Source organism: Temnothorax nylanderi, unplaced genomic scaffold, assembly GCF_030848795.1.
Source record: "Temnothorax nylanderi isolate EJ_2023f unplaced genomic scaffold, tnyl_v1.0 TNYL_tig0005_pilon, whole genome shotgun sequence".
Classification (NCBI taxonomy): Eukaryota; Metazoa; Arthropoda; class Insecta; order Hymenoptera; family Formicidae; genus Temnothorax; species Temnothorax nylanderi.
Genome location: NW_027249067.1, coordinates 42,029 through 55,901, shown reverse-complemented (window position 1 = coordinate 55,901; position 13,873 = coordinate 42,029). Strand labels below are relative to the sequence as shown.

The following is a 13,873-nucleotide window of genomic DNA, read 5'->3' as shown; positions in this document are numbered from 1 at the left end:
GAAAAAGACAAAATGTATTCAATTTCAAATTATTTGAAATATATTTTATTAAATATTTCGACCGTGGAAATTAAAAATTTTTTTTTATGGCAATCTCTTTACGTCATCTAGTGATTTCTTTCTCTTCCGTAAATCTCAAGCGCAATAATCTGGGGAATCTCGTAATTCTCGCTTCGACCAATGAGCTCCTCGCTTTCAATCCAACACTACGGCGATTGGCCGTCGCGTCGCACGTTGCTGGCGACCACGTGACGTGCTACCGCGCCCTCATGCGGGACTTGCGGGAGCTGTTTCTCTGCCGCGAGGTGCCGCGAGGCAAGGAGAGGTTAAGTGGTCCTTTATCGCGTGCAAGAATGGCCGACGCGTAAGTAAACTTTGATGGCTCGCGAAATCCGGCCGCATCAGCCGACAGCATGATTTCGCGAATGCAAAAATGTCCTACTAATAATCCTCTACGATGCATGCGTATTAGCGAATCTATATTTTTACTTTGAACGAGCGAGCAAACGGGATTGTCAGCTCGAAGTTTGCGAGTGCATCGTCGTCCCTCATGGGACGGCAATATCGTTTACTAATATACGCGTACGCCAGAATGAATTTATTTCCCATCGATTATAAATTCACTTTACTGTTTGTATATTGCGTGAAATCTAAAAAAATCGATTAAATATCGTGATTGGTATAACCTAACTTTGGCGAGAGTTTACGTGGTTTATCAAACATGTGTACACTCGAGAATCTGGCAAAGCTATTCTATACACGATCGTTTTCTCACGCAGGAAGAAAGAAGTTGCTGTTCCTCCTCCAACCAAGAAACTGCCGGCGGTGCCGGAGTCAGTGTTGAAGAGAAGAAAACGCCGAGAGGCAGTTAAAGCTGCGCGCCTACAAATATCCATTAAGGTAATCATGTTAACAACGATTTGACAGCTTATTTCCTTTCTTCCACAACAGAACCTTTCATATTTCTTCGAATAGAAAAAGGATTGTGTGACTAACTGATTTTTATTTTGCATTATTTTGCAGCAACGCGCAGATCGCTACAAGAAGAGGAAGCAGATCTTCAAAAGAGCTGAAGAATATGTGAAGGAATACAGGAGGAAGGAGAGGGATGAAATCCGGTTGATGAGACAAGCTAAGAACCGTGGAAATTATTACATTCCCGGCGAAGCGCGTCTTGCATTTGTTACCCGTATTCGGGGGTGAGTATGAGCATGTCGTCGCTGACGTAAGTCATGCCTATCTTTCTTCAGTCTTCAAGTTAATTCGACTCGATTGTAATACATTACATCGCAATTATTCCAGCGTGAACCAAGTGGCTCCCAAGGTACGAAAGGTATTACAGCTGTTCCGCCTGAAACAGATCAACAATGGTGTTTTCGTGAAGTTAAACAAAGCGACGATCAACATGTTACGCATCGTCGAACCGTACATCACGTGGGGATACCCGAATCTGAAGTCGGTGCGGGAATTGATCTACAAACGTGGCTTTGCCAAGATAAACAAGCAGCGCGTACCGATCACCAGCAACGCCATCATCGAGAAGAAGCTTGGTTAGTAAAAACTGTTCCCTAATATTTCTGCAAATTATCAGCGATTGTCCGTAAAATCAACGAGACGCGAATAGCGCACGTCATATTCTCGGGAAAATAGTTCGCTGACGAATCCATGGGAGTCTCGGAAACATACGTATTCTCCTTTCCAGTTTGTCGGAAATTAATAAAGCAATTTTTGTCATCGCCTGACTATGTAATCGCTATAGTTAGGTGTTTCACGAATTGATACAAAAACTGTAGTAATTTATACATATGTATGAGTTATATCGACTTGCGTCACGGTCGGAGAACAATTTATCGAGAGAAGAAAATTTTATTTTTACACTTAGGTCGATCTAATATCATCTGTACCGAAGACCTGATCCACGAGATATTCACCGTCGGTCCGAAGTTCAAGTTCGCCAGCAATTTCCTGTGGCCCTTCAAGGTATGCGCCCTTCAAGATATTAAAAAAAAAAGAACCGTGATATTTTGTACCGCGACATAGGCATGGTTGTAGATTGATCCAGAGTCTATTAACCTCCTACTGTGTCGAAGAGCAATACGAGTTTTTCTTGCTGATGAATGATTTTGATGTCATAAATTTAAGACGAGCTCAAACATTCTTTCCGTTACTTCAAGAACGAGCATTTCGTATCTCGATCACTTTGTTCCTTCGGCAACAACGTTGCATATCTGTATCAAAAATTATTTCTCGATGCGTTTCCAGCTTAATACGCCAAACGGTGGGTGGCGTAAGAAGACCAACCATTACGTGGAAGGCGGCGACTTCGGCAACCGAGAGGATAAAATCAACGAGCTCCTCCGAAGGATGATTTAAGTTTATAGAAATCTTCGTAAATAAAATCCTCTAACTAAACTCGTGTTTCCTGTTGTTAATTATTCACATACACCTGATTAACATGTTACATATGTGTACTAGAAATAGAACAATATTGTAAAACCAAGATATCTAAAAAAAGAACCGCTTATTGGTATTTGTAAAATTTCCCTTATATTAAAGAATTAAGAAATATCTTCACATTCAATATCTCTGAAGGGTATCGTCGGTTTTTTAATCAATATTTAATCATAAGTTCTTCGATTTGATTCGGAACACCGGCGGGCACGTTATACGCACGTCGCGAGTTGCGAATAAAGCGACGGTCGATCGATATTGCGCAATTTCCCCGGCGAGGCACACGCGTGTGTGTACAACAGCTTTCATCACACACACTTTTCGTAGAACGTAACAGTAAGGTTTCGACCAATCGCGTTGCTCGATTCTTACTTCTACGGTTACGGACGGCTGAATTAAAGGATGCACGCGGCTCTCGGGCACGCAACGGCAGATACGAAAAAAAGGGGGAAAAAACGGCATTTTTATCGCGCGATTCGTCGCATTCGCATGCGGTAAGTGCGTAGATTTCAATTAAGAAAGATTAAAGTGGATGACTTATATTAACACACGGACGACACGTATAACCTATCCGCGCTGTCCGCTTACGTTGCAAAAATGACGAGGAATCGCGAAATCGCTTCGTTATAACGACGCAGAACTGCAGGAATTGTGAGCACTCCGCTCGGAGTATCGGTCTTCTAACACGTGGAAGGCGCGAGTTCACTTTTAGAGCTGTAAACAAGAGGTTGGACTACTACCCCAATGTCACGCGTTCCACGTTCGAATCCCCTTGGGCCACCTTTTTTTCCCCTCACTTTTTTCCCCGTTTTATTTATCGTCACCAGAATATCGCGAAATAAAGCGATATTCCCAAGAACATGTGCTATAAAAAACGATAATTGTGTTACAGGTGAAATTAAACCTTCTGTTCCGATGTCCCTGGGTTGATGAAGCATAAGAGATTCAATTTCTCCAGTTGTCTCAATTCTCTTGTATCCTGCGAACAAGAGAGACAGAGACGGAGAAAAGGGACAGCTCGTCTGACATGTCATTTAGAAGAAGTAAATGTCCGGATAGACCTAGAACAACATCCAAAGTCGACACGATGTTACCTCCTCCCGACTTTGAGCAGCCACAGGGCGTTTGTATTAATGACGCAGCTCGTGGTAGGTATTCTTACTACTTTCTGTAACTCCACTTCAAGACGGCGTTAATGATACCTTTAACTTTTCAATTCAAGCGTCTACTTCAAATGAAGGTATCCTGTTGTCAGAAATGGATAGGAGGCAAGACGAGGCGGTGGACATTCAGTATCCCAATGTTCAAAATAACAGTAAATGCGGTAACACATCCATTATTCTAGATACGCACGACGAGAACTGTGTACATAAAGGTACACGGTTACTTCGTACTCAGAGTAACTCGAAGGATTTCATCAGTAAAGGAATCAATGATCAAAGATCGGGCTGTATAGGCCGACAGATAAATATAGGGAGAGAAAATTTAGATAGCCGAAACGAAGTACCTGAATCTGGCAATTTAATTGCCTTGCGCAGTCCAGCAAGCAGTGAAACCGATTTAATATCTGAATGTCTTAATGAAATGAGAAAGACATTTCTAGAGTGTACGCCAAAGACATTTTCTCAAAGTGTACCCCAAAGGAGGAAACTGTTGTCCTCCGTTAAATGTAATAAACCGGGAACGTCGTCTGTGGAAGTGAGAGACGCAGACGTCTTGGCAATATCCAGAGACAGTGGTACAAGCATTGTACATAATTTATGTGAAGAGGACAATGTTCATTTAATTAATAACAAGAATGTACCTGATAAAAGTGAAAGGGATTTCCAGGAGGGCAAAATTAATGATCGGATATCGAGTAATTTTTTCCAATTAACTCACGATGTTAATTTGAAAGAAAAGGGAGAAACTGAGGAAGTCGGGAGTCGGATAACTGCACTACCAGCTAAACCAACAAGATCACTGCCTCGGATTATCTCTATCGAAGATAATTACGAGAAAAAGTTGATATTAGTTAAAGATAAGAACAAATTGCCAAGTTCGGCGCAATCATTCACGGAGAGTATACAATTGACGATTGCAGATAACGATCCAAAATCGATAGGAGAATATGTAGGACTTGTAATTAAGCAACAAATCTTATCTGACGAGGACACAAGTATGCGGGAGACGGTATCTGAAGTAATAAATGAAAATAATGAGAATGAAGCGATACATCAAGATGTGACAAGTGAGATAAATGTGGAGAATGACGAACAAAACCCGTTACCTGTAATGCCAAATGTCAAGAGGAAAAGGGGTAGACCAAAGGGATCTATGAAGAAAGTAATAAATGATTCCACGGATCAGAGCACGCTGAACAAATCGAGAGACTGCGATACGTCGCAAGAAATTCCCGATACCGTTGCCGGACCCGTGTCACGCAACACAAGACGGGCTAGTAAAATTAAGATTACCGGTATAAGCGACTTAAGCGATAAAAGTGATGTCGCAGAAGATACAACTCTCGTCGTCAGGAAACGACCTGTGTCACGCAACACAAGACGGGCTAGTAAAATTAAGATTACCGGTATAAGCGACTTAAGCGATGAAAGTGATGTCGCAGAAGATACAACTCTCGCCGTCAGGAAACGAGGTCGACCACCTGGTTCTGGAGGCCGCGGCCGGGGTCGCGGCCGAGGACGCGGCAGAGGAACATCACGAAATTCCTTAGATACCGAGTACATTCCTAGATCAACAGCGAACGATCCTGAATCAACGAAGGAGAGTAACAAGATAGATGACACAGGCGCAGCTACGGATTCGAACGCTCCAAACATTGAAAAAGCTGTAAGTTGCAATATATTTTAGAGATCTCCGCTACAACATATTATAAAGTTATAACGTGAATAATTTAATCAAGACTTTTACTTATAGGTACAATTGGTGACTTGTGCCAAGTGCAATAAGGAAATGCCGAAGAAGCAATGGTCTTGGCATAATTTACACCGACATAATAACATGGCTTGGCGAACGGATGAGGAGCCATTGGTAATAAAATATTCGATTGCGCATTGCAGATTTTTATATTATTAATAAATATTTATACGAAAAACAAATTTGTTTATGTATACAGGATTTTGAAAATGACGAAAAATTGCTCAAGAGAGTATTGACTTCTGCTCTGAAGAAAAATAAGAAATTTTATAAGTTCACTTGTGAACAATGTGACGCTGTGAAACGGAGTGTCGCTGGTTTTATATCACATATGCAATTTTGCGGTAAAACCCAAAAAGTAAGCGCAAAAAAGCCTACTTGTTACGTAACATATATTTTGACATGGGGCATTTTACTAAAAGGTTTCTCACCTATCTTATTGCGTTAGGAAAGGGAAGCGTTAATGGTGACATGTCCCATCTGTGAAGCAACTATGATGCCTTCCTCCGTGGAAGTACATGAACGTTTCCACAGGCAACAAGAACAGAATAAAATTAAAGAAGCAAATTTACAAATTGAAAAAACTAAACGGAAAGCGGCAGAAAGGTAGGCACAAAATTTCAATTAAAAGTTACTTAAATTACGCTTACTAATAAAGCTATATGTATACATATATACACGCATATATTTTGTAATTACAGAGCGGTACCAAAGATATTGGAACTCACCAAATTCTTGAAAGAGAAAAATCTAAGCATGGTAATGAATATAAATTCCAATTCACGTATATTAAAATTTGTATATTAAAATTTTATCTGTTATTTGTCATTTATCATACATATATGTATGTTAATACACTGTTAATATATTTAGGACGATGTAATAATACAAACGTCCGAAAAGAAAAAAGTACCAAGCACTTGGAAAGTTATGTGGGAAAAGGAATTAGATTCAAACGGTATCGCGTCTTGTAAACAAATAGGATGCACTTTCACGTGCTCCTCTTACGAAACTATCTGCGAACATTACAGTCAATGTGATTTCGCGCCACAAGAGGTACGTACCGTATTTCATAATTTTTACTACGCTTGAAAGAGTGATGAAATATATGAAGGAACAATATTTCTTTCTTTTCTAGAATTTCATGTGTAGTATTTGCAAATTTGCCGCGGATTCTAGAGATGAGATTGTAAATCATATAGAAGAGGCTCATTCTAGCGTGGACATAGATGAATGTTCCGATTACGAGATGGAGGAAAGTGAGAACTCAGATGAGACTGCTGATGAGAGTATGTCCGAACATAGTATAAAACTAAAGTTACGCAGTCGTCGTTCGTCGAAAATAAACTCCAATAGTACAAGTAAGTCGAATAGACAAGCCATATTTTACTCTTAATTGGCAAGTTTAACTGGATATATCTCTGAAATTTTAGAGACTTGCAGTAAAGAAGTCCCGCAATCACCCACAACTTATAAACAAGCTTTATGTTGGACTCTGGATTTGTAAGTATTGATTAGCTTGCGTGTGTGTTCCAAATATTATCAACGTTTAACTTTGATTTTTAACCATAATTTAACTGCTGTACGGTTTATCTTCTATTACTTCACATTAACAAAACTAACTTTTTATTTAAAAATCTTTGATTTATCTACAATTTTGTTGTGACAGCGAGCTGAACAATTATGAACTGGCGTTGTTCAAAGATGATGTGCCGAATTGTTTCACGTTATTGGGAGACAGCGATGCCGCAACGTATTTGCCAGAGCAAACGGCTTCGATGGCCTTCAAACGTGTAAGCGTCAATTCATCGAAAAATACAGAGAATTCTGATGACAATTGGAAGCGCATAAATAGGTTCGAGGGTAATGCTTGTAAAGGTAATTTACAAGATTTTACTATTTTACTATAAATTATGATACATTGAAATATTTAGCAAAGAACCTCTCGGAAAAAAAATTCAATTGTAATATTGTTTTAGATGTGACAACATTTTTCGTCGGCGGTCCTGTATGGGCGTTAGCATGGCTGCCCATTCCATCACCGATATATTCCAAGAACCCGACGCAATACATCGCGATCAGCACGCATCCCACGATGGAAAGCCAATATACCGTGGGAAAGAAACATTCGGGACCAAACGTCATACAGATATGGGATGTTGGACCTCTAAATCACGAGTAAGTAACTCAAGACATTACGACCGTTTATAAAGTTATTGAAATTGCGTTGTATTACATCTTTTCAGAGTCAACAGCGAAAACAGATCACCTGTCTTAGCCTATGCGATCGCGCATAATAATGGTACAGTTTGGTGCTTAGAGTGGTGCCCATCAGGATGTTATCAGGATGTCGATCTTGGCAATTATGAAATGGGTGAAAATAAGCTCAGACGAATGGGATTACTCGCGGCTGCATGCTCCGACGGATGTATAAATATTTATTCGCTACCGTTTGCGGACGAACTTAAATTCGAGAAATCGGAATCTAATTCGTGAGTTATATTGATTTTGATCGCGCATTGTCTCTCTTTCCGTTATTCATTAAAATTCTTATGCGATTTTTGCGTTTAAGGTGGCCGATTTACAAGACCGATCCGATAATAACGCTGGTTGTAAATATTCTTACGTATGACGCTGGCAAACAAGACTGGCAGTGCACCAAGCTGTCGTGGACGAAGGGGCACGGACACGAGTAATATTTCGCGATCTAAATTACTTTTCCTACGATTTACGTGTCTATTGTAAGAATAATTGTAAATATCTTTTCAGCATCATCGCGGCGGGTTTCACGAACGGTTACATCGGATTGTGGCACCTCACGACTACCTCTCCTTTCTTGCTCACCGAACGAAAGAATACAAAATTCATAGACGCATTCAAACATTTCTTTGCTCATCATAACGCAATTACCAGTAAGTGAATCTTGACTCGTTCAAGGGAATGGAAAAGAAATGTATGTGCATAAACGCCATTGTCTTGTTCTTTCGCATAGTGGTGGCACTAGTTCCAGACGACAAAAACCGATTCCTCGCTTCCGCCAGTGTAGACAAATCGTATAAATTTTGGGACCTGGAAGAGACAGGCACGCCACAAAGTTGTATAAAGAGGGGCATAGTAGTGAACGGCGTGTGGATGACGAACTGGCCCTGTGCAGTTCTTAGCTTCGACGATGCGATTGGGTAAAATTTATTTTATCGCGCGCGAGGATTAAAATAACCGATAAAAGTCACTTCTGACGCGATTATTTCTTCAGGTACCATTATATGCATACCTTGGTGGTGCCAGTGAGAGAATTCGGACACAAGTTATGTCCAATTTTAGCGACCAACTCGCCAACTTATGTAAGAACATCACATATTACCTCTGCTCGTCTCTTTCAGATGACGATCGAGCGTACGCTTTCCTAATATAACGTTCGATTTTTCAGGGTCTCGCTGTTTCTGATCATGCTAACGGTATCGCACACGGCACTTTAGCTGGAGAAGTAATGACTGTCTTTCTTCATCAATTGTTGAGTCCAGTAGACAAAATGTTACCTAAGAAAAGACAGGTAGGAAAGTTTGTACCTTCTTACGTCGTTATATTCATAATGTAATTACGTATTTTGTTGTAATACATTTTTATAATTTGTCGCAGTTGAACTCTTACATCCAGACGGTGGATCTCTTAGAGGAGCAGCAACATAGCGATGAAAGTAAAGATAAAACAAGTTCCGAGGAATATCACTACATGCCAGAAACCTATGACAAATGCAAAGATCGTTTTGGTGTTATTTTCCACGATAATTTAACGGTAAATTGCCAAACGTTTCTCTCGTAATATCTTACATCTTAACGTTAATCAATTTTCTATTTCAGAATTTGAGAAAGAACGTCGCCCGAGGTAAGCTGAAGGATAGTCTGAACAACGACAAGCTGAGGTCTCTCCCTATCGAGCAATTTCCATTTACTTCTGTAAACCGGGTACGCCGGCGAAGATTCTCTCCTATTTTTCCTCGAAATAATTAAAAGCACGTTTCAAGAATCACGGATTTTCCTTGCTCTCGATATAGAAACGTAACTAAATACGAAGCGCTGATAGAAGATAAAATTAATATATATATATTTTTTTTCTTTTAGATGACTTGGAATCCAAATGGATGGAGTTATCTGTGGCTCGCGACGGCCTACCAAAACGGTTTGGTGCGACTGTTGAACGTCAGTTCCATGACTACAACCCGCGAACTCAATAATCGGCTACCGGAGCACGTGAAATCCATGCTCTCTAAAAGAGAACAACTCGACTAAACGCCAGAATCGGGAATTTCGCGGATCACCCATTTGTATATAAAAAAAAAGATGCATGTACAAGATGAATGTCGAATAAATTTTTCATCACGTAACGAGACGAATTCTCTCCCGGCTGATGTGCCCGGCACAGATTCTCGACGAGGCGCGTCGTGGAATCTCTCGCTATTGCCGGCCCTGGTGGCCCTGGAACACATCTACATTCATACAAAGCGTGACGTAGCGACGAGGCGTAGCGAGAGAGAGAGAGAGAGAGAGAGAGAGAGAAAAAAAAAAGCCAGATACCAGTCAACGAGCGGGATCCAGTGTGGGATCGGAGCGCGTCGAGCGGAGAGCCGCTATCTCGCCGGCCGTGGTTTCTCCTATCGCCGTCTCTCGAAATTACATCGGGACTGATAAGGCTTCCGACCGGAAGTGCCCGCAAACCCGCGCCGAGCCGCGCCAGTCGAACGGTCCTCCCGACGGTGCGGTAAGTGCGAAAAGAATCTCATTTATTTAACAAGGTCTTGTTTTCGTAGTGACGCATCCGAGCACGCTGGATCCTCGCGAGGGTTCCGCGTTATATCTTGCACGCTTCTGGAAGAAATCGCGTCTTTAGAACACGAATATTCGGAACGTACTCCTCTCCACTCGCTTCACTTGCGCATCTTAACTGTAAAAATGAAATACCGGAGAGCACTTCTGAGCCCGAAACCTGCTCGTATTTTAACACAATTGTATAATAAAATTAAATATAAAATAAAATTAGATATAGTAAAATTTGAAAAATATTATCAAACTAGCAACATCATTCGTTGTTATCTTTATAGTTACAATTGTATAATGTTGCTAGTTTAATAAAGGTCTTAAAATTTTATTTTAAATTTGAGATTGGGTGCAAGAGCGAAGGGTGTAAGAACGTTAAAGGAGCGATTTCCTTAAAAATTTATTTAGAAAGAGGAAAAATTGTGTGACCGAAGATATTTGAAAAATATCGATAAGAATAAGCAAACGCCACAAAGAGAGCCTTGGAATTTGGAAATCTCTCCGCGATGCATCCGAGGATTAGAATGAGCCGGCTCATATTCGATGCAACGCAAATGAGTTTCGATTGTCGCGGGAAAGAGGATTGAGATTTACGTACTCGTAACGATCAGTTTTTCTTTTTTTTTTTCCAACGCGCAGAAGATGGGTCTCAACCCCATGAAATGGAAAACGAGAAGTATCATGCACGGCGTTCTAGGCGTTCTGCTTCTCTACGTGCTGTTTGTTTATAAGAAGAAGCATCAAGTGATGTTCGAGGGCATCATAAATAAGTCGGATCCCAGACTGGTGTGGGAGTTCGTGGCCGATTTTAGCAACATGAAAAAGTTGAACCCAACAATGTAAGTAGGAATCGGACAATGCCCTGAGGTACGCATCTGGAAATGTTGTGTATTTCTGTTAGGAATTATGCCGTATTAAAACTTTTATGTTAAATGCTCATTCATGTGTAAACTTAATATTTTTGTTACGTAAATTGAATTGTTTTTCTGTGATTTTATATTTAAAATCAATTCAAAATGTAAAGTTAAAAACAATTTTTTTTAATGTTAAAGTAACACACTTTGCACATAGTCTAACTTTTACTCGCATTATTTTAATCAAAAGTTTGCATAAATATATACATTTGTAAGAGTAAAAATAACTTTCTTTTTACGTTTATTTGATCAAAAAATGTTAATTTTACACAAAATTAACTTAATGAAGATCGCATTTATTGAAATATTAACGTAGTACTATATATTATCATCATTAAACATATTAATATTATGTTAAATTAACACAAAAATTTGAGTGTGGACCATTTGGGACGTGCGATATATGTATAAAATTCAACGCAAATTTGCCCATTGCACTGTGCATAGAAACGATCAATATTATTACATTAATAAAAAGAAGAGGAAATAAGGAAGAGATAAAAACGAGAGAAAGAAAATATACATGTATGCTCCATTTTGATTCTTTTATCTTCGAGATACAGAGAGAGAGAGAGATATGAAACGACGCAGGTCATTTTCAATTCGATAGGGCAGAATGAGATATGTTGTGCAGCTTTTTCCTCAATCGATCAGCATTTGATTTATTTGAATTCAGAGAGGATTTTAGCGTGATCGACGAGGGTGGGAATTACGAACATTGGAAATACTCCGTGCGGTACACCGAACATCTAAGTCACCTGCCGATGATCCGTAACGTGGCACACGGGCACTACGCCGTCAAGCCGGACGACAACGGCTACGTCATCAGTTCCAGGCATCGAACTTGCTTCCTCTTCGACCTCTACTGTTGTAAGTGGACACCGCACGCACGGTGGATCTCGCTCGCATTGCCTGAATCAACAAACGCAGTCAATTTTTCTTCCGTCTCGCACCAATTATTCCGTATAAATCGCTGACGCCAGTTATACAGACTCGCTCAAACGTTTCAGAAATTCTATAAGATTTTCAGAATGCAATGAGGAAGAAAAAGCAACCGTGCAAACGTATGAGAACGAATCTTTGTAGCTTAGAAAAACGCGAATGATATACGTTCCTAAACTACGTAGTCGTGCCATAAATTCTGTTCCTAAGAAAAATGGGAAAGTATTAAATGAGACGAATTAAAATAAATTAAATAAGAGTTTGAAGCCTGACTGTTTGAAGAAATTCATGAAGACAAGAGGTGGACATTTTTTATAGACGTTATGGCTATTTTTATTTTGTAATTTATTAATTCAATAAAACGAATTTGCATTTTGTGCCGCTTTTTATTTTAGTTAATAAAATAAACTTATTTTTCTCTAAGGAACAGAATTTGTGACTATAAACGAGTAATATATTCCTGATGAACTTTTAGCCACGATTCTTGCGCAATTCTTAAAATGCGTGATCGATTCTCGTAAACTCGTAAAGTAAGAAGCAGAATAAATGCTATTCAACGATCGCTCTTAGAAACGTCGTTTTCGAATACATCCTGGAACTATTTTTGAACGATCAACTCTCGTTCGCGTGTGCGCCTTGTACTTCGACACGTGCCTTTTAGCTCCGACCGTATAAACTCTCGTCACGGTGCCGAGACTGATCGTACTTATTCTAATTCGCGCTGTTTTGCTTTTCAGTGGAGTCCGTTTCGCAATTCAGATTCGACACGGACGGCGCGGAGGACACGAGATGCATCGAGACCGTGCAATACGAGTGCCCGATCGCGTTTTCGCCACTGTGCCGGAGGGAAGTCGTGTACCAGCGAGAGGAGATCCTGAAGAGGCTGAAGCTGGAGTTCGCTGTCGGCAACAGCAGAGAAAACTAGGAACGTCGACTATGCGAGATATTGTGCTTACAGCTTGCGGAATCCTTTTTTTTTCTTTTTTTTTTTTAGAAAACTGGCATTTTATGAATGTTTTAATATGATTAAATAATAATGTAAAATTTATATTTTAAGTTAAGCGCGTTATATCTTTCTTTAAGTAACTCGACATCGACTTGATGAACCGTTACTTATACGAACTTTTGTGTTTTCTTGCGATCGAGAATTGAATGGAAGCTATATAAGGAAAATCCGTTTTACATTCTACAATTCACATTTTAATTTTAGGGAATTTTTCTAATTCTAAATGCTGCGCATTTCAATGTATTTTAATAATGTATTTTATATATATTATAATAAATATATGTATATTACATTTTTTTAAATGTTTTTATTGCGGCACGTAGAATGACTTCTCAAAATTCAATTAACTTAGTTGGTTTCGATTAATTTTATATCAACTAACACTTGTATAATTTCATTAACATGGATAGTATATTGGATAGAATTATTAATTTCTTGATATTGCATGGATTGTATTTCATTAACATGAATAGAATCGTTAATTGTTCATCATTGAAAATATGGATAAGAAATTTCGCCTCAAACAATTCCGCCGATTAAATTAATCAGCAATTAACTTATCAAGTAGTATTTGTACTATTTCATAAATAGATTTGTTAATCTTTTGTTGTTTAATATACGAAAAATTAGCCGCGACAATTAATGATTTCTTATAAAGTTTAAAATTTCTTTATAAAATCGTTTTGTATCTCGTACGAAAACTTTTGAAGCATTTTGCAATTGAAATCGACAATCAAATAATTTATATTCATTAATTATTTTTACATTTGCGCAATTAACCAACAAAAATAAATTAAACAAAGTTATTTTCGCTCACGATATTATTTGTATTT

At 39.1% G+C, this 13,873-nt stretch overlaps 3 protein-coding genes across 4 annotated transcripts; all 3 read left to right on the top strand.

Moving 5' to 3' along the window:
* Nucleotides 1-227: 227 nt before the first annotated feature.
* On the top strand, nt 228-2,412 carry Rpl7 (ribosomal protein L7). The gene is made up of 6 exons (XM_071711327.1): nt 228-364; nt 780-900; nt 1,024-1,199; nt 1,303-1,550; nt 1,883-1,980; nt 2,263-2,412. The coding sequence occupies exons 1-6, from the start codon at nt 270-272 to the stop codon at nt 2,371-2,373; spliced, it is 849 nt and encodes a 282-aa protein (XP_071567428.1). The 5' UTR covers nt 228-269; the 3' UTR covers nt 2,374-2,412.
* A 151-nt stretch (nt 2,413-2,563) lies between these two features.
* Nucleotides 2,564-9,748, top strand: LOC139775383 (uncharacterized). Its single transcript, XM_071711320.1, has 21 exons — nt 2,564-2,945; nt 3,344-3,599; nt 3,674-5,280; nt 5,368-5,481; nt 5,567-5,725; nt 5,816-5,973; nt 6,069-6,126; nt 6,241-6,423; nt 6,506-6,728; nt 6,801-6,870; nt 7,037-7,245; nt 7,347-7,545; nt 7,614-7,859; nt 7,940-8,059; nt 8,137-8,279; nt 8,360-8,546; nt 8,621-8,708; nt 8,795-8,917; nt 9,004-9,159; nt 9,225-9,329; nt 9,486-9,748. Exons 2-21 carry the CDS (start codon nt 3,479-3,481, stop codon nt 9,651-9,653), a joined length of 4,437 nt encoding a protein of 1,478 aa, XP_071567421.1. The 5' UTR covers nt 2,564-2,945; nt 3,344-3,478; the 3' UTR covers nt 9,654-9,748.
* Nucleotides 9,749-9,894: 146 nt separating this feature from the next.
* Nucleotides 9,895-13,332, top strand: LOC139775429 (uncharacterized). Of its 2 annotated transcripts, none has more exons than XM_071711393.1 (4): nt 9,895-10,122; nt 10,818-11,017; nt 11,769-11,962; nt 12,772-13,332. In XM_071711393.1, the coding sequence occupies exons 2-4, from the start codon at nt 10,821-10,823 to the stop codon at nt 12,957-12,959; spliced, it is 579 nt and encodes a 192-aa protein (XP_071567494.1). In that variant the 5' UTR covers nt 9,895-10,122; nt 10,818-10,820; the 3' UTR covers nt 12,960-13,332. The 2 variants fall into 2 exon arrangements, with proteins under 2 accessions (XP_071567494.1, XP_071567503.1); XM_071711402.1 differs by lacking the exon at nt 9,895-10,122 and adding an exon at nt 10,129-10,369.
* The last annotated feature ends 541 nt before the right edge of the window (nt 13,333-13,873 follow it).

Excerpts from the sequence above, each read along its gene's own strand:
- Rpl7 (XM_071711327.1), top strand. The coding sequence starts at position 270 with ATGCGGGACTTGCGGGAGCTGTTTCTCTGCCGCGAGGTGCCGCGAGGC. Across the intron at positions 365-779 it reads CGTGCAAGAATGGCCGACGC|GAAGAAAGAAGTTGCTGTTC; the intron begins GTAAGTAAACTT and ends TTTCTCACGCAG. Across the intron at positions 901-1,023 it reads GCCTACAAATATCCATTAAG|CAACGCGCAGATCGCTACAA; the intron begins GTAATCATGTTA and ends ATTATTTTGCAG.
- LOC139775383 (XM_071711320.1), top strand. The coding sequence starts at position 3,479 with ATGTCATTTAGAAGAAGTAAATGTCCGGATAGACCTAGAACAACATCC. Across the intron at positions 6,424-6,505 it reads GTGATTTCGCGCCACAAGAG|AATTTCATGTGTAGTATTTG; the intron begins GTACGTACCGTA and ends TTTCTTTTCTAG. Across the intron at positions 8,280-8,359 it reads TCATCATAACGCAATTACCA|TGGTGGCACTAGTTCCAGAC; the intron begins GTAAGTGAATCT and ends TCTTTCGCATAG.
- LOC139775429 (XM_071711393.1), top strand. The coding sequence starts at position 10,821 with ATGGGTCTCAACCCCATGAAATGGAAAACGAGAAGTATCATGCACGGC. Across the intron at positions 11,018-11,768 it reads AAAAAGTTGAACCCAACAAT|AGAGGATTTTAGCGTGATCG; the intron begins GTAAGTAGGAAT and ends ATTTGAATTCAG. Across the intron at positions 11,963-12,771 it reads CCTCTTCGACCTCTACTGTT|TGGAGTCCGTTTCGCAATTC; the intron begins GTAAGTGGACAC and ends TTTGCTTTTCAG.